At 44.9% G+C, this 19542-nt stretch overlaps 1 protein-coding gene across 1 annotated transcript in view; it reads right to left on the bottom strand.

Moving 5' to 3' along the window:
* The window catches only part of phox2a (paired like homeobox 2A), a 250471-nt gene that overhangs the window by 15403 nt on the left and 215526 nt on the right, over positions 1 to 19542 (bottom strand). The window contains exon 2 of the mRNA XM_070892580.1: positions 2727 to 2960. Within this exon, the coding sequence (XP_070748681.1) occupies positions 2727 to 2949 (223 nt within the window). The 5' untranslated portion in view covers positions 2950 to 2960. The remainder of the gene's footprint in view (positions 1 to 2726; positions 2961 to 19542) is intronic.

The following is a 19542-nucleotide window of genomic DNA, read 5'->3' as shown; positions in this document are numbered from 1 at the left end:
CTATCTAAATCTCTTTGCAGCCTCTGTGTCCTCTACACAACCCGCTTTCCCACTAATCTTTGTGTCATCTGCAAATTTTGTTACACTACACTCTTTCTGTCTCTGTCTCTCACTCTGCCTCTCTCTGTCTGTCACTCTCTTTCTCTGTCTGTCTCTCTCTCTCTCTCTCTGTGTCTCTTTCTCTCTCTCTGTGTCTCTCTTTCTCTCTCTCTCTCTCTCTCTCTGCCTCTCTTTCTCTCTTTGTCTGTCGCTCTCTCTGTATCTCTCTCTCTTTCTCTCTCTCTCTTTCTCTCTCTTTCTCTCTTTCTCTCTCTGTCTCTCTCTTTCTCTGTCTCTCTCTCCCTCACTCTGCCTCTCTGTCTCTTTCTGTCTCACTCTGCCTCTGTCTGTCTCTCTCTCTGTCCCTCTCTGTCTCTTTTTTTCCATTAAATATTGCCGTACGGAAGGAGGTCATTCTGTCCACAGTATGTGCGCTGGACCAATCTTCTCCCCCCATGTCTGCCTTTCTCGCAGTGTCCCTGTTGAGCTCTCCCTCTCCCAGTGACGGGTGCGGAGATACAGAGGGCGAGGCTGGAGATGGGAACAGAAAAGATTACAACACACGGCAGGTCAGGAAAGGGAAGGGGGACAGAACAAAAAGATCGCATACATTAACCACAGAACCATAGAGCACAGAAAGAGGCCAGCCAGTCCCACTCCCCCTACTCATTCCCCACAGCCCTCAACATTTATCCTGCAAGTATTTATCCAGTTTCCCTCTCTCACATACTGAGTGTCAGCAACATTTAGCCATTTGTTAAATTCTCCGTGTTAAGCTGATGGAATAACTGGAATATTTCACTACAAGTGCTGATTTCAGATGCCCTGAGACCTGGGTCTGCTCCCCGGCCGGATTCTGGGCAAACCCACATTCACAAACCTCCTGAACTGCAACCCCGGCTCAATGGAAACATCTCAACTCCAATATTAAAGTTGCGACAGGAGCAAACATATTTCGGTTTGAATCGGACCGAAAATGATCGAAATTTCGTAAAAGAAGGAAATCTGTGAACATCTGAAAATGAATAAATTGTTAATATTTTATTTAAAAATAAACCTCACAGCCGGAAGGGCGAAGTGGGAGACAGAATCCAAATCAAACGAAATACTCAAACTACCAACTGACCGAGCGATGGTTCGCGATGGGCCGTTTCTGGTCCTCCTGCCTCTCCCGGGGCTGGGAATTTGTGATATTTGTCTCGGTTATTTTTTAAGCGAACGAATTCAAAGTTAAATGATTTCATATTTGGTTCTTAAATGTTGATTTAAAAAAAAGTATATAACAAATTATCGGAAAGATTTCCGTTCCTGTTTCCCGTGCGATCAGGAACGAAAATCAGAATTTAATTCTCCTGAACATCAAAAACAGGAAGATTACAAACTGCACTCATTGCAATCCTCAAACAGAGAGAGAGAGAGAGAGAGGGAGAGACAGAGAGAGACAGACGGAGAGAGCGAGAGGCAGAGAGAGAGAGAGAGGGGGAGGGGGGCAGAGAGAGAGACAGAGGGGGAGAGAGATAGACAGAGACAGACAGACAGAGAGAGAGAGACAGAGACAGACAGAGAGAAAGAGAGACAGAGAGAGACAAAGACAGAGAGAGACAGACAAAGAGAGAGAGACAGACAGAGAGAAGGGGGGGGGGGGAGAGAGAGAGAGAGAGACAGAGGGAGAGAGAGAGAGACAGAGCCAGAGAGAGAGTGATTGAGTGAGAGAGCGAGACAGAGACAGAGACAGAGAGTGATTGAGAAAGACAGAGAGACAGAGAGAGAGACAGACAGAGAGAGAGACAGAGAGAGTGAGTGAGAGAGAGGGAGAGACAGAGAGACAGAGAGAGTGAGTGAGAGAGACAGAGAGAGAAAGAGTGAGTGAGTGAGCGAGACAGAGAGACAGAGAGAGAGAGTGAGTGAGTGAGAGAGACAGAGAGAGGGAGAGAGCGAGTGAGAGAATGACAGAGAGGCAGAGGGAGAGACAGAGACAGAGACAGAAAGAGAGAGAGAGACGATACAGAAAAAATACACACAGGCAGAGAGACTGAAATAGACACAGAGAGATAGAGACAGATAGAGATAAAGATAGAGACACACAGAGAGACATACAGACAGACATAGCAGAGCCAACCTGAACCAATATCAGAATAAAATAATTATTACTTTATATCTCAATAAATAGCATGACGACAGAACAGTTCCCAACTCCCAGAGAGCGGGACTAATTCTGCACAAACCATTAATTTAACAAAAATATATTAATTCAGCAAGAGACACCATCCCAATGATTTCAATTCAGAATTTCCCCCTCTTAAACAGTTTAAAACATGGATCCAATTCACAATGCTCTTTCGGTAAATTGACTTTATGACTTTGGGGAAAGAGCAGAAATCGTTGCCCCAATAATTAATAATTTGGGGAAAGGTATCCTAATTCTTGTTCTGTAGAGATTCGATTAGATTCTTTCTGATTTAATACGCAGACCTTCCCCTTAACCAAATTACCCATTAATGTGCTGGAGCTGTGAAGACAATAACCGAGAATATAACTCAATTATTCTGCACCGCTCTGCTTAACCCAATCACCACTTGGTTTTAATAATATTTAAACACACACAGAGTTAAACACACAGTAATGTTATATATTTCATTTCTAACGCGCTGTCCCAGCCCCAGCCCCTGGCTATGGTTGAGTTTTACCTGTGCTGTATGGGGTGGTCTGGTGCTCACGGAGGGGTCCCAGGCTGCAGCTAGCTGGAGTCAGGCTGGGACAGACGGGCCCCGGAGCGAAGCTTGGTCTGATGGGGTTGTACTGGAAGCTGTTGGACTGACTACACGAGTTGAAATCGGCGTACGCCGACGCCTCCATCGCTGCCATGCAAGAGTCGTAGGAATTGAGGTAAGAGTAATCCATTTTATACATAGAGACGGGAGCTTGGAATTGGGGGGAAAAAAAACACAGTTGATTTTTTTAAAAGATATGAACCACACACACACACAAACTCACTCACTCACTCCCCACAGAAAGTGGAACAGGATGTGTGGGATCCCTGCTCGTGTCTTTTATCAAACAGCCCAGTGTGCAAGTGTCTGTTGGAGCGACCCACCCGGCTTCTAATAAACTTCCCTGTACTTTCAGACAATGGCGAGGCGGTGGTCCATCTTTGCATGACAATAAATCTTGAGTCTATTGGACTGGGGAAGGGACAGCGAGTCGGCCGCAGTCTCCTCCCCTGCATCAGTAATGAAACCCTTTAACCCTTGCAGCCTCTCCTCGCCACAGCTATTCCGAACAGACTTTTTTTGGTCAACGAGTTTATCTTTATTTTTACCTGTTTGTTTGTGTGTGTGTGAATTTTCCTACAGATACCCCGACGCCTTCCTGCTGCTAAAGTCACCCCGCAAAAAAAATGGACTTTTATCAGAAAGACAGACACCAGGAGCAAGCTACCAGACAGGAACTCCGGGTCAAGAATTTATTACTGGGATTTTACTAAAGGGAATCTTGCAGACTATTTCAAATATTTTGTTGTTGCAAATAAGGTTTGGATGAAGCTGAAGACGAGAGATTTACTCCCACAGTTTATTCAAGTATCTGGAGTTTTTTAAACAAAGATTTTATATAATGAATTGTATTACATTCTGCAATATTGTTTTAATATTGTGTCGAATTAAAGTCTTTTAGCATTTTTTTTTGCAGAAACCAGCCTCTGGTCTCTTTACTTGAACTGTCAAAAATTAAATGTTAAAGACAGTAATTCAGATCAACATTATCGAGGCTTGGTACACCCTCAGACCAGGGTGTCCTTACACTGAGCTGGGAACCTGTTGTTCAGATTGCACTGGAGAGGGTGCAGAGGAGATTTACCAGGATGTTGCCTGGACTGGATAATTTTAGCGATGAGGAAAGACTGGATAGGCTGGGGTTGTTTTCCTTGCAACAGAGGAGGCCGAGGGGAGACCTTATTGAGGTGTATAAAATTATGAGGGACCGAGATAGAGTGGATAGGAAGGGCCTATTTCCCTTGGCAGAATGGTCAAGAACCAGGGGGCATAGATTTAAAGTAATTGTGGGGCAGGTTTAGAGGGGATTTGAGGGGAAATTCTTCACCCAGAGGGTGGTGGGGGTCTGGGACGGAACTCGCTGCCTGAAAGGGTGGTAGAGGCAGAAACCCTCGCCACATTTAAACGGTACTTGGAGGTGCACTTGTAACCTACAGGGCTACAGACCAAGAGCTGGAAAGTGGGATTAGGCTGGATAGCTCTTGGTCGGCCGGCGTGAACACGGTGGGCTGAAATGTCCTCCTTTCGTGCTGTAAACTTCTGCGATTGTGTATGTGTGTGAGAGGGGAGGGAATGGGGGAGAATATTAACAGGTGTATTGTGCTGGTTCAGCACAGACCGCATGGGTTCAAGTTCGGCTCTGTTGGGGACCACAGAGCTCATGGGCACACACACACACACACACACACAGACAATCCCTCCCTCCCTTCCCTTAAACATGGAACACAACCTGAGGCACATGCTGCGAGGTGGCACTTTCTGCTTTTAAGAAACATACAGCGATATTTTGAGATGTTTAAAGTGGGCATGAACCTCATACGCCCAACACTTCGCTCCAACCACAGAATAGAGTCTGGGGGTGGGGGCTGGAGAGGGGAGGGGATGGAGGGGAGGGGGGGTTATACCAGCAATATCACCCCCTCCCCCCCTCCCCACACACACACACACCCTACACATAGCGACACAGGGGGGTCACGGGCAGGGAGGCATTTGTTACACACAGAATGCAAAAGGCCTTTTTTAAACTGACTGTGAATGAGTGACACTGATGGCCAAAATGTCTCAACAAATGTATTCTCTGTTAAATTCTACACATTTGTCCCGAAAGCTTTTCAAAATAAAGAGAGTTCTTGGATTGTATTTGAGCAGAATCAGGGTTTGTCCCGATTCCCACCAGAGGGTTGCTCTGGGTCTGGGAAGGAGTTTTTTTTCTCACACCTGTCCAACTTTTACAGGACAGGTTCTGGAGCAGAGAGGGAGAGAGAGAGAGGGGGAGGGAGAGGAAGAGAGAGAGAGGGGGGGAGAGAGAGAGAGGGAGATGGGGGGAAGAGAGAGAGAGGGAGAGAGAGAGAGGGAAGGAGAGAAAGAGAGAGAGGGAGAGAGAGGGGGGGATAGAGGGAGAAAGAGAGAGAGAGAGGGGAGAGAGAGGAAGAAGATGGGGATAGAGAGAGAGAGGGACTGGCCCTGAGCACAGTCGCAGACTGGGGTCCTGTTTTCTCTTATTTCGGATTAAGATCAAGTTGTGAAAGTGATGAGGAGGCGATGAGATTTTGGGCAGAAATTCACTCAAATTTTTCATTTAAAAACTGATCCTCACCACAGAAAATTGGGCGGAGAGGAAAATCTCTGGCCTTATATACACCGCCGCCCCCCCACCCTCCGTCTTTCTCTCTGTCTCTCCCTCTCTATCTCTCTCTTTCCCTCCCTCCCTCTCCCTTCCTTCTCTCTCCCTCTCAACTTCCCTCTCTCCCTCCCTCTCTCACTCTCTCCCCTCCCTCCCTCTCTCCCCCTCCCTTCCCTCTCTTCCTTCCTCCCTCCCTCTCTCCCTCCCTCCCTCTCTCCTCCCTCCCGCGTTCTCTCCCCCTCCCCTCCCTCACTCTCCCTCTCCCTCCCCTCTCTCTCCCTCTCCCTTCTCTCTCCCTCCCTCTATCTCTCTCCCTCCCCCTCTCTCTCCCCTCTTTCTCTCCCCCTCCCCTCCCTCACTCTCTCTCTCCCTCCCTCTATCTCTCTCCCTCCCCCTCTCTCTCCCCTCTTTCTCTCCCCCTCCCCTCCCTCACTCTCTCTCTCCCTCCCTCTATCTCTCTCCCTCCCCCTCTCTCCCCTCTTTCTCTCCCCCTCCCCTCCCTCACTCTCTCTCTCCCTCCCTCTTTCTCTCCCTTCTCTCTCTCCCTCCCTCTCTCCTTCTCCCCCCCTCTCTCTCTCCCTCCCTTCCCTCTCTCTCTCTCTCCCTCCCTCCCACTCTCTCCCCTCCCTCACTCTCACTCTCCCTCCCCCCCATACCCCGGGGTGTCTGGGTTCCGGATCCCTCACTCCCCAGTTCTGGAGTAAATTGCCCGAGTGTTACCCCTGGCCAAAGGTGACAATCCCCCGGCTCCCGCCTCTCTCCCCTGCTTTACCTTTTGCTCGCTTCACCCTGTGCTTTGTGAGCTTTCTTTATTGTTTCTGTTTTCCTTTCTCTCTCCGCCTTTCCCCTTCCCTCTCTCCCTCTCTCGCTCTTTATCTACACTACCTGCCTCTCCCGCTGTTTAACTTCTCTTCCTCGCCCGGTTATCTCACGGGGATGAATCTCTTCTGTATTTCTCCCTCTGTTATTCTCCCCACATGTTCCAGTGCCTGTTATACACACAGTGCTTGCCTGGCTCATTTCCTCTCTCAGTCTCTCTATCTGTTTCTCATTCCCTCTCTCTGTCTCCCTTCAGCTATCTCTCCCTTCCTCCCTCTCTGCCTCTCTCTTTCTCCTGTTTCTCACTCCCTCTGTCTTTATTTCACTCCCTCTCTGTCTCTCATTCCCTCTCTCACGGTCTCTGACTATTTTCTCACTCCCTCTCACCCTTTCTCTGTTTCTCACTCCATCTCTCTGTCTATTTCTCTCCCTCGCAGTCTGTTTCTCACTCCCTCTCTCTCCTCCTCTCTCCGTCTCTCTCTCTCTCTCTCTGCTGTCTATCTCTCTCTCTGTCTCCATCTCTCTCTGTGCCTCTCTCTCTCTCTCTGTCTGTCTGTCTGTCTCTCTCTCTTTCTCTCTCTCTGTCTGTCTGTCTGTCTCTCTCTCTGTCTCTGTCTCTTTCTCTCTCTCTGTCTGTCTCTTTCTCTCTCTGTCTGTCTCTCTCTCTGCCTGTCTCTCTCTCTCTGACTCTCTCTCTCCCTCCCAGCCTATTCCTCACTCCCTCTCTCTCTCTCTATCTGCCCGCCGTTTATTCTCCCTGTCTATCCCGTTCTCTCCGAGTTCTCATTCAATCCGGGGGCAGAGATGCTGTTTGTAAAATATTTACACCGTGAAGTGAAATATCCCATAAACAACGGAATAGATCGCGCTTAAATTATGCATTTTAACCAGCCTAACCCGGGCTGAACATATATCTAAATATAAATGCAACATGTGCTGTCGGACACAGCTCTGTGCGCCGCTCACACTTGGTGCCTCTCCGGGAAACGGCGGTCGGGTTTTGAAAAGTAATTCCACTTTCCCCAAATCGAATTATCCGGAGCTCCGGCCCTTCGGTGAGTTCGGCATCGAACGGGTTCCTGACAATTACACAAGTAACGATAAGAGGAATGTCTGCAATTAGAAATGATGGAATTACACCGAGTGCCCGGGACAGGCTCGGTCCCCGGACCGCCGGCAAAGTTCACCACAAACAATAGCTCGCCTCTCATCACAGGCTCCCTGCAAATAGGCGGCTTACGAAAACATCCAACTTGTGTGGTTTTGCATTTATTTGATAATAAAATCTGGGGAATGCAGTAAACAGCGAGGAGGATGACAGCAGGCTTCAGGAGAACAGGTAGGCTGGTGAAATGGACAGACGGAGTTCAACACAGGAAAGATGGATGGAGAGAGACAGTGAGAGGGAGTGAGAAATAGTTAGATGGAGAGAGAGACAGAGAGAGGGAGTGAGAAATAGTTAGACGGAGAGAGACAGAGAGGGAGTGAAAAATAGTTAGATGGAGAGAGACAGAGAGGGAGTGAAAATAGTTAGATGGAGAGAGACAGAGTGAGGGAGTGAAAAATAGTTGATGGAGAGAGACAGAGAGAGGGAGTGAAAAATAGTTAGATGGAGAGAGACAGAGAGAGGGAGTGAAAAATAGTTAGATGGAGAGAGACAGAGAGAGGGAGTGAGAAATAGTTAGATGCAAAGAGACAGAGAGAGAGAGTGAAAAATAGTTGATGGAGAGAGACGGAGAGAGGGAGTGAAAAATAATTAGATGGAGAGAGACAGAGAGATGGAGTGAAAATAGTTAAATGGAGAGAGACAGAGAGAGAGAGTGAAAAATAGTAGATGGAGAGAGACAGAGAGAGGGAGTGAGAAATAGTTAGATGGAGAGAGACAGTGAGAAATAGTTAGATTTAGAGAGACAGAGAGAGGGAGTGAGAAATAGTTGGATGGAGAGAGACAGAGAGAGGGAGTGAGAAATAGTTAGATGGAGAGAGACAGAGAGAGAGTGAGAAATAGTTAGATGGAGAGAGACAGAGAGAGGGAGAGAAAAATAGATAGATGGAGAGAGACAGAGAGAGAGAGTGGAAAATAATTAGATGGAGAGAGACAGAGAGAGGGAGTGAAAAATAGTTAGATGGAGAGAGACAGAGAGAGGGAGTGGAAAATAATTAGATGCAGAGAGACAGAGAGAGGCAGCGAAAAATAGTTAGATGGAGAGAGACAGAGAGAGGGAGTGAGAAATAGTTAGATGGAGAGAGACAGAGAGAGGGAGTGAGAAATAGTTGGATGGAGAGAGACAGAGAGAGGGAGTGAGAAATAGTTAGATGGAGAGAGACAGAGAGAGAGAGTGAGAAATAGTTAGATGGAGAGAGACAGAGAGAGGCAGTGAAAAATAGTTAGATGGAGAGAGACAGAGAGAGAGAGTGAGAAATAGTTAGATGGAGAGAGACAGAGAGAGGGAGTGAAAAATAGTTAGATGGAGAGAGACAGAGAGAAAGAGTGAAAAATAGTTGACGGAGAGAGACAGAGAGAGGGAGTGAAAAATAGTTAGATGGAGAGAGACAGAGAGATGGAGTGAAAATAGTTAAATGGAGAGAGACAGAGAGAGAGAGTGAAAAATAGTAGATGGAGAGAGACAGAGAGAGGGAGTGAGAAATAGTTAGATGGAGAGAGACAGTGAGAAATAGTTAGATTTAGAGAGACAGAGAGAGGGAGTGAGAAATAGTTGGATGGAGAGAGACAGAGAGAGGGAGTGAGAAATAGTTAGATGGAGAGAGACAGAGAGAGAGTGAGAAATAGTTAGATGGAGAGAGACAGAGAGAGGGAGAGAAAAATAGATAGATGGAGAGAGACAGAGAGAGGGAGTGGAAAATAATTAGATGGAGAGAGACAGAGAGAGGGAGTGAAAAATAGTTAGATGGAGAGAGACAGTGAGAGGGAGTGGAAAATAATTAGATGGAGAGAGACAGAGAGAGGCAGCGAAAAATAGTTAGATGGAGAGAGACAGAGAGAGGGAGTGAGAAATAGTTAGATGGAGAGAGACAGAGAGAGGGAGTGAGAAATAGTTGGATGGAGAGAGACAGAGAGAGGGAGTGAGAAATAGTTAGATGGAGAGAGACAGAGAGAGAGAGTGAGAAATAGTTAGATGGAGAGAGACAGAGAGAGGCAGTGAAAAATAGTTAGATGGAGAGAGACAGAGAGAGAGAGTGAGAAATAGTTAGATGGAGAGAGACAGAGAGAGGGAGTGAAAAATAGTTAGATGGAGAGAGACAGAGAGAAAGAGTGAAAAATAGTTGACGGAGAGAGACAGAGAGAGGGAGTGAAAAATAGTTAGATGGAGAGAGACAGAGAGAGAGAGTGAGAAATAGTTAGATGGAGACAGACAGAGAGAGCGAGTGAGAAATAATTAGATGAAGAGAGACAGAGAGAGGGAGTGAGCAATAGTTAGATGGAGAGAGACAGAGAGAGGGAGTGAGAAATAGTTAGATGGAGAGAGACAGAGAGAGGGAGTGAGCAATAGTTAGATGGAGAGAGACAGAGAGAGGGAGTGAGAAACAGTTAGATGTAGAGACAGAGAGAGGGAGTGAGAAATAGTTCGATGGAGAGAGACACAGAGAGGGAGTGAGAAATAGTTAGATGGAGAGAGACAGAGAGAGGGAGTGAAAAATAGTTGATGAAGAGAGATAGAAAGAGGGTGTGAGAAATAGTTAGATGGAGAGAGACAGAGAGAGGGAGTGAAAATAGTTAGATGGAGAGAGACAGAGAGAGGGACTGAAAAATAGTTAGATGGAGAGAGACAGAGAGAAAGAGTGAAAAATAGTTGATGAAGAGAGATAGAAAGAGGGTGTGAGAAATAGTTAGATGGAGAGAGACAGAGAGAGGGAGTGAAAATAGTTAGATGGAGAGAGACAGAGAGAGGGAGTGAGAAATTGTGAGATGGAGAAAGACAGAGAGAGGGAGTGAGAAAGCGTCAGATGGAGAGAGACAGAGAGGGAGTGAAAAATAGTTAGATGGAGAGAAACAGAGAGAGGGAGTGAGAAATAATTAGATGGAGACAGACAGAGAGAGAGAGAGAAAAATAGTTGATGGAGAGAGACAGATCGAGGGATTGAAAAATAGTTGATGGAGAGAGACAGAGAGAGGGAGTGAAAAATAGTCAGATGGAGAGAGACAGAGAGAGGCAGTGAGAAATAGTTAGATGGAGAGAGACAGAGAGAGGGAGTGAAAAATAGTTAGATGGAGAGAGACAGAGTGAGGGAGTGATAAATAGTTAGATGGAGAGCGACAGAGAGAGAGAGTGAAAAAAAGTTAATGGAGAGAGACAGAGAGAGGGATTGAGAAATAGCTAGATGGAGAGAGACAGAGAGAGAAAGTGAAAAATAGATCGAGACAGACAGAGAGAGGGAGTGAAAATTAGTTAGATGGAGAGAGACAGAGAGAGGCAGTGAGAAATAGATAGATGGAGAGAGACAGAGAGGGTGAGTGAAAAATAGATGGAGACAGACAGAGAGAGGGAGTGAAAAATAGTTAGATGGAGAGAGACAGAGAGAGGGAGTGAGAAATAGTTAGATGGAGAGAGACTGAGAGAGAGAGTGAAAAATAGTTGATGGAGAGAGACAGAGAGAGGGAGTGAAAAATAGTTGATGGAGAGAGACAGAGATAGAGATTGAAAAATAGTTGATGGAGAGAGACAGAGAGAGGCAGTGAAAAATAGTTAGATGGAGAGAGACAGAAAGAGGGAGTGAGAAATAGTTGACGGAGAGAGACAGAGAGAGGGAGTGAAAATAGTTAAATGGAGAGAGACAGAGAGAGAGAGTGAAAAATAGTAGATGGAGAGAGACAGAGAGAGGGAGTGAGAAATAGTTAGATGGAGAGAGACAGTGAGAAATAGTTAGATTTAGAGAGACAGAGAGAGGGAGTGAGAAATAGTTGGATGGAGAGAGACAGAGAGAGGGAGTGAGAAATAGTTAGATGGAGAGAGACAGAGAGAGAGTGAGAAATAGTTGGATGGAGAGAGACAGAGAGTGGGAGTGAGAAATAGTTAGATGGAGAGAGACAGAGAGAGAGAGTGAGAAATAGTTAGATGGAGAGAGACAGAGAGAGGCAGTGAAAAATAGTTAGATGGAGAGAGACAGAGAGAGAGAGTGAGAAATAGTTAGATGGAGAGAGACAGAGAGAGGGAGTGAAAAATAGTTAGATGGAGAGAGACAGAGAGAAAGAGTGAAAAATAGTTGACGGAGAGAGACAGAGAGAGGGAGTGAAAAATAGTTAGATGGAGAGAGACAGAGAGATGGAGTGAAAATAGTTAAATGGAGAGAGACAGAGAGAGAGAGTGAAAAATAGTAGATGGAGAGAGACAGAGAGAGGGAGTGAGAAATAGTTAGATGGAGAGAGACAGTGAGAAATAGTTAGATTTAGAGAGACAGAGAGAGGGAGTGAGAAATAGTTGGATGGAGAGAGACAGAGAGAGGGAGTGAGAAATAGTTAGATGGAGAGAGACAGAGAGAGAGTGAGAAATAGTTAGATGGAGAGAGACAGAGAGAGGGAGAGAAAAATAGATAGATGGAGAGAGACAGAGAGAGGGAGTGGAAAATAATTAGATGGAGAGAGACAGAGAGAGGGAGTGAAAAATAGTTAGATGGAGAGAGACAGTGAGAGGGAGTGGAAAATAATTAGATGGAGAGAGACAGAGAGAGGCAGCGAAAAATAGTTAGATGGAGAGAGACAGAGGGAGGGAGTGAGAAATAGTTAGATGGAGAGAGACAGAGAGAGGGAGTGAGAAATAGTTGGATGGAGAGAGACAGAGAGAGGGAGTGAGAAATAGTTAGATGGAGAGAGACAGAGAGAGAGAGTGAGAAATAGTTAGATGGAGAGAGACAGAGAGAGGCAGTGAAAAATAGTTAGATGGAGAGAGACAGAGAGAGAGAGTGAGAAATAGTTAGATGGAGAGAGACAGAGAGAGGGAGTGAAAAATAGTTAGATGGAGAGAGACAGAGAGAAAGAGTGAAAAATAGTTGATGAAGAGAGATAGAAAGAGGGTGTGAGAAATAGTTAGATGGAGAGAGACAGAGAGAGGGAGTGAAAATAGTTAGATGGAGAGAGACAGAGAGAGGGAGTGAGAAATTGTGAGATGGAGAAAGACAGAGAGAGGGAGTGAGAAAGCGTCAGATGGAGAGAGACAGAGAGGGAGTGAAAAATAGTTAGATGGAGAGAAACAGAGAGAGGGAGTGAGAAATAATTAGATGGAGACAGACAGAGAGAGAGAGAGAAAAATAGTTGATGGAGAGAGACAGATCGAGGGATTGAAAAATAGTTGATGGAGAGAGACAGAGAGAGGGAGTGAAAAATAGTCAGATGGAGAGAGACAGAGAGAGGCAGTGAGAAATAGTTAGATGGAGAGAGACAGAGAGAGGGAGTGAAAAATAGTTAGATGGAGAGAGACAGAGTGAGGGAGTGATAAATAGTTAGATGGAGAGCGACAGAGAGAGAGAGTGAAAAAAAGTTAATGGAGAGAGACAGAGAGAGGGATTGAGAAATAGCTAGATGGAGAGAGACAGAGAGAGAAAGTGAAAAATAGATCGAGACAGACAGAGAGAGGGAGTGAAAATTAGTTAGATGGAGAGAGACAGAGAGAGGCAGTGAGAAATAGATAGATGGAGAGAGACAGAGAGGGTGAGTGAAAAATAGATGGAGACAGACAGAGAGAGGGAGTGAAAAATAGTTAGATGGAGAGAGACAGAGAGAGGGAGTGAGAAATAGTTAGATGGAGAGAGACTGAGAGAGAGAGTGAAAAATAGTTGATGGAGAGAGACAGAGAGAGGGAGTGAAAAATAGTTGATGGAGAGAGACAGAGATAGAGATTGAAAAATAGTTGATGGAGAGAGACAGAGAGAGGCAGTGAAAAATAGTTAGATGGAGAGAGACAGAAAGAGGGAGTGAGAAATAGTTGACGGAGAGAGACAGAGAGAGGGAGTGAGAAATAGTTTGATGGAGAGAGACAGAGAGAGAGTGAGAAATAGTTAGATGGAGAGAGACAGAGAGAGGGAGTGAGCAATAGTTAGATGGAGAGAGACAGAGAGAGGGAGTGAGAAATAGTTAGATGGAGAGAGACAGAGAGAGGGAGTGAGCAATAGTTAGATGGAGAGAGACAGAGAGAGGGAGTGAGAAACAGTTAGATGTAGAGACAGAGAGAGGGAGTGAGAAATAGTTCAATGGAGAGAGACACAGAGAGGGAGTGAGAAATAGTTAGATGGAGAGAGACAGAGAGAGGGAGTGAAAAATAGTTGATGAAGAGAGATAGAAAGAGGGTGTGAGAAATAGTTAGATGGAGAGAGACAGAGAGAGGGAGTGAAAATAGTTAGATGGAGAGAGACAGAGAGAGGGAGTGAGAAATTGTGAGATGGAGAAAGACAGAGAGAGGGAGTGAGAAAGCGTTAGATGGAGAGAGACAGAGAGGGAGTGAAAAATAGTTAGATGGAGAGAAACAGAGAGAGGGAGTGAGAAATAGTTAGATGGAGAAAGACAGAGAGAGGGAGTGAGAAATAATTAGCTGGAGACAGACAGAGAGAGAGAGAGAAAAATAGTTGATGGAGAGAGACAGATAGAGGGATTGAAAAATAGTTGATGGAGAGAGACAGAGAGAGGGAGTGAAAAATAGTCAGATGGAGAGAGACAGAGAGAGGGAGTGAGAAATAGTTAGATGGAGAGACACAGAGTGAGGGAGTGATAAATAGTTAGATGGAGAGCGACAGAGAGAGAGAGTGAAAAAAAGTTAATGGAGAGAGACAGAGAAAGGGATTGAGAAATAGTTAGATGGAGAGAGACAGAGAGAGAAAGTGAAAAATAGATCGAGACAGACAGACAGAGGGAGTGAAAATTAGTTAGATGGAGAGAGACAGAGAGAGGCAGTGAGAAATAGATAGATGGAGAGAGATAGAGAGAGTCAGTGAAAAATAGATGGAGACAGACAGAGAGAGGGAGTGAAAAATAGTTAGATGGAGAGAGACAGAGAGAGGGAGTGAGAAATAGTTAGATGGAGAGAGACTGAGAGAGAGAGTGAAAAATAGTTGATGGAGAGAGACAGATAGAGGGAGTGAAAAATAGTTGATGGAGAGAGACAGAGAGAGGCAGTGAAAAATAGTTAGATGGAGAGAGACAGAGAGAGGGAGTGAAAAATAGTTAGATGGAGAGAGACAGAGTGAGGGAGTGATAAAAAAATTAGATGGAGAGAGACAGAGAGAGAGAGTGAAAAAAAGTTGATGGAGAGAGACAGCGAGAGGGATTGAGAAATAGTTAGATGGAGAGAGACAGAGAGAGAAAGTGAAAAATAGATCGAGACAGACAGAGAGAGGGAGTGAAAAATAGTTAGATGGAGAGAGACAGAGAGAGGGAGTGAGAAATAGATAGATGGAGAGAGACAGAGAGAGGGAGTGAAAAATAGTTAGATGGAGAGAGACAGAGAGAGAGTGAGAAATAGTTAGATGGAGAGAGACAGAGAGAGGGAGTGAGCAATAGTTAGATGGAGAGAGACAGAGAGAGGGAGTGAGAAATAGTTAGATGGAGAGAGACAGAGAGAGGGAGTGAGCAATAGTTAGATGGAGAGAGACAGAGAGAGGGAGTTAGAAACAGTTAGATGTAGAGACAGAGAGAGGGAGTGAGAAATAGTTCGATGGAGAGAGACACAGAGAGGGAGTGAGAAATAGTTAGATGGAGAGAGACAGAGAGAGGGAGTGAAAAATAGTTGATGAAGAGAGATAGAAAGAGGGTGTGAGAAATAGTTAGATGGAGAGAGACAGAGAGAGGGAGTGAAAATAGTTAGATGGAGAGAGACAGAGAGAGGGAGTGAGAAATTGTGAGATGGAGAAAGACAGAGAGAGGGAGTGAGAAAGCGTTAGATGGAGAGAGACAGAGAGGGAGTGAAAAATAGTTAGATGGAGAGAAACAGAGAGAGGGAGTGAGAAATAGTTAGATGGAGAAAGACAGAGAGAGGGAGTGAGAAATAATTAGCTGGAGGCAGACAGAGAGAGAGAGAGAAAAATAGTTGATGGAGAGAGACAGATAGAGGGATTGAAAAATAGTTGATGGAGAGAGACAGAGAGAGGGAGTGAAAAATAGTCAGATGGAGAGAGACAGAGAGAGGGAGTGAGAAATAGTTAGATGGAGAGAGACAGAGTGAGGGAGTGATAAATAGTTAGATGGAGAGCGACAGAGAGAGAGAATGAAAAAAAGTTAATGGAGAGAGACAGAGAGAGGGATTGAGAAATAGTTAGATGGAGAGAGACAGAGAGAGAAAGTGAAAAATAGATCGAGACAGACAGACAGAGGGAGTGAAAATTAGTTAGATGGAGAGAGACAGAGAGAGGCAGTGAGAAATAGATAGATGGAGAGAGATAGAGAGAGTGAGTGAAAAATAGATGGAGACAGACAGAGAGAGGGAGTGAAAAATAGTTAGATGGAGAGAGACAGAGAGAGGGAGTGAGAAATAGTTAGATGGAGAGAGACTGAGAGAGAGAGTGAAAAATAGTTGATGGAGAGAGACAGATAGAGGGAGTGAAAAATAGTTGATGGAGAGAGACAGAGAGAGGCAGTGAAAAATAGTTAGATGGAGAGAGACAGAGAGAGGGAATGAGAAATAGTTAGATGGAGAGAGACAGAGAGAGGGAGTGAAAAATAGTTAGATGGAGAGAGACAGAGTGAGGGAGTGATAAAAAAATTAGATGGAGAGAGACAGAGAGAGAGAGTGAAAAAAAGTTGATGGAGAGAGACAGCGAGAGGGATTGAGAAATAGTTAGATGGAGAGAGACAGAGAGAGAAAGTGAAAAATAGATCGAGACAGACAGAGAGAGGGAGTGAAAAATAGTTAGATGGAGAGAGACAGAGAGAGGGAGTGAGAAATAGATAGATGGAGAGAGACAGAGAGAGAGAGTGAAAAATAGTTGATGGAGAGAGACAAAGAGAGGGAGTGAAAAATAGTTGATGGAGAGAGACAGCGAGAGGGATTGAGAAATAGTTAGATGGAGAGAGACAGAGAGAGAAAGTGAAAAATAGATCGAGACAGACAGAGAGAGGGAGTGAAAAATAGTTAGATGGAGAGAGACAGAGAGAGGGAGTGAGAAATAGATAGATGGAGAGAGACAGAGAGAGGGAGTGAGAAATAGTTAGATGGAGAGAGACTGAGAGAGAGAGTGAAAAATAGTTGATGGAGAGAGACAGAGAGAGGGAGTGAAAAATAGTTGATGGAGAGAGACAGAGATAGAGATTGAAAAATAGTTGATGGAGAGAGACAGAGAGAGGCAGTGAAAAATAGTTAGATGGAGAGAGACAGAAAGAGGGAGTGAGAAATAGTTGACGGAGAGAGACAGAGAGAGGGAGTGAGAAATAGTTAGATGGAGAGAGACAGAGAGAGGGAGTGAGAAATAGTGAGATGGAGAGAGACAGAGAGAGGGAGTGAGCAATAGTTAGATGCAGAGAGACAGAGAGAGGGAGTAAGAAACAGTTAGATGTAGAGACAGAGAGAGGGAGTGAGAAATAGTTCGATGGAGAGAAACAGAGAGAGGGAGTGAGAAATAGTTAGATGGAGAGAGATAGAAAGAGGGTGTGAGAAATAGTTAGATGGAGAGAGACAGAGAGAGGGAGTGAAAATAGTTAGATGGAGAGAGACAGAGAGAGGGAGTGAGAAATAGTTAGATGGAGAGAGACAGAGAGAGGGAGTGAAAATAGTTAGATGGAGAGAGACAGAGAGAGGGAGTGAGAAATTGTGAGATGGAGAAAGACAGAGAGAGGGAGTGAGAAAGCGTCAGATGGAGAGAGACAGAGAGGGAGTGAAAAATAGTTAGATGGAGAGAAACAGAGAGAGGGAGTGAGAAATAGTTAGATGGAGAAAGACAGAGAGAGGGAGTGAGAAATAATTAGATGGAGACAGACAGAGAGAGAGAGAGAAAAATAGTTGATGGAGAGAGACAGATCGAGGGATTGAAAAATAGTTGATGGAGAGAGACAGAGAGAGGGAGTGAAAAATAGTCAGATGGAGAGAGACAGAGAGAGGCAGTGAGAAATAGTTAGATGGAGAGAGACAGAGAGAGGGAGTGAAAAATAGTTAGATGGAGAGAGACAGAGTGAGGGAGTGATAAATAGTTAGATGGAGAGCGACAGAGAGAGAGAGTGAAAAAAAGTTAATGGAGAGAGACAGAGAGAGGGATTGAGAAATAGCTAGATGGAGAGAGACAGAGAGAGAAAGTGAAAAATAGATCGAGACAGACAGAGAGAGGGAGTGAAAATTAGTTAGATGGAGAGAGACAGAGAGAGGCAGTGAGAAATAGATAGATGGAGAGAGACAGAGAGGGTGAGTGAAAAATAGATGGAGACAGACAGAGAGAGGGAGTGAAAAATAGTTAGATGGAGAGAGACAGAGAGAGGGAGTGAGAAATAGTTAGATGGAGAGAGACTGAGAGAGAGAGTGAAAAATAGTTGATGGAGAGAGACAGAGAGAGGGAGTGAAAAATAGTTGATGGAGAGAGACAGAGATAGAGATTGAAAAATAGTTGATGGAGAGAGACAGAGAGAGGCAGTGAAAAATAGTTAGATGGAGAGAGACAGAAAGAGGGAGTGAGAAATAGTTGACGGAGAGAGACAGAGAGAGGGAGTGAGAAATAGTTTGATGGAGAGAGACAGAGAGAGAGTGAGAAATAGTTAGATGGAGAGAGACAGAGAGAGGGAGTGAGAAACAGTTAGATGTAGAGACAGAGAGAGGGAGTGAGAAATAGTTCGATGGAGAGAGACACAGAGAGGGAGTGAGAAATAGTTAGATGGAGAGAGACAGAGAGAGGGAGTGAAAAATAGTTGATGAAGAGAGATAGAAAGAGGGTGTGAGAAATAGTTAGATGGAGAGAGACAGAGAGAGGGAGTGAAAATAGTTAGATGGAGAGAGACAGAGAGAGGGAGTGAGAAATTGTGAGATGGAGAAAGACAGAGAGAGGGAGTGAGAAAGCGTTAGATGGAGAGAGACAGAGAGGGAGTGAAAAATAGTTAGATGGAGAGAAACAGAGAGCGGGAGTGAGAAATAGTTAGATGGAGAAAGACAGAGAGAGGGAGTGAGAAATAATTAGCTGGAGACAGACAGAGAGAGAGAGAGAAAAATAGTTGATGGAGAGAGACAGATAGAGGGATTGAAAAATAGTTGATGGAGAGAGACAGAGAGAGCGAGTGAAAAATAGTCAGATGGAGAGAGACAGAGAGAGGGAGTGAGAAATAGTTAGATGGAGAGAGACAGAGTGAGGGAGTGATAAATAGTTAGATGGAGAGCGACAGAGAGAGAGAGTGAAAAAAAGTTAATGGAGAGAGACAGAGAGAGGGATTGAGAAATAGTTAGATGGAGAGAGACAGAGAGAGAAAGTGAAAAATAGATCGAGACAGACAGAGAGAGGGAGTGAAAATTAGTTAGATGGAGAGAGACAGAGAGAGGCAGTGAGAAATAGATAGATGGAGAGAGATAGAGAGAGTGAGTGAAAAATAGATGGAGACAGACAGAGAGAGGGAGTGAAAAATAGTTAGATGGAGAGAGACAGAGAGAGGGAGTGAGAAATAGTTACATCGAGAGAGACTGAGAGAGAGAGTGAAAAATAGTTGATGGAGAGAGACAGATAGAGGGAGTGAAAAATAGTTGATGGAGAGAGACAGAGAGAGGCAGTGAAAAATAGTTAGATGGAGAGAGACAGAGAGAGGGAATGAGAAATAGTTAGATGGAGAGAGACAGAGAGAGGGAGTGAAAAATAGTTAGATGGAGAGAGACAGAGTGAGGGAGTGATAAAAAAATTAGATGGAGAGAGACAGAGAGAGAGAGTGAAAAAAAGTTGATGGAGAGAGACAGCGAGAGGGATTGAGAAATAGTTAGATGGAGAGAGACAGAGAGAGAAAGTGAAAAATAGATCGAGACAGACAGAGAGAGGGAGTGAAAAATAGTTAGATGGAGAGAGACAGAGAGAGGGAGTGAGAAATAGATAGATGGAGAGAGACAGAGAGAGGGAGTGAAAAATAGTTAGATGGAGAGAGACAGAGAGAGAGTGAGAAATAGTTAGATGGAGAGAGACAGAGAGAGGGAGTGAGCAATAGTTAGATGGAGAGAGACAGAGAGAGGGAGTGAGAAATAGTTAGATGGAGAGAGACAGAGAGAGGGAGTGAGCAATAGTTAGATGGAGAGAGACAGAGAGAGGGAGTGAGAAACAGTTAGATGTAGAGACAGAGAGAGGGAGTGAGAAATAGTTCGATGGAGAGAGACACAGAGAGGGAGTGAGAAATAGTTA

The sequence above is a fragment of the Pristiophorus japonicus genome, chromosome 10 (genome assembly GCF_044704955.1).
Source record: "Pristiophorus japonicus isolate sPriJap1 chromosome 10, sPriJap1.hap1, whole genome shotgun sequence".
Lineage (NCBI taxonomy): Eukaryota > Metazoa > Chordata > Chondrichthyes > Pristiophoridae > Pristiophorus > Pristiophorus japonicus.
Note: the sequence above shows the minus strand (reverse complement) of the source record. Positions and strands in the feature narration are given on the sequence as shown.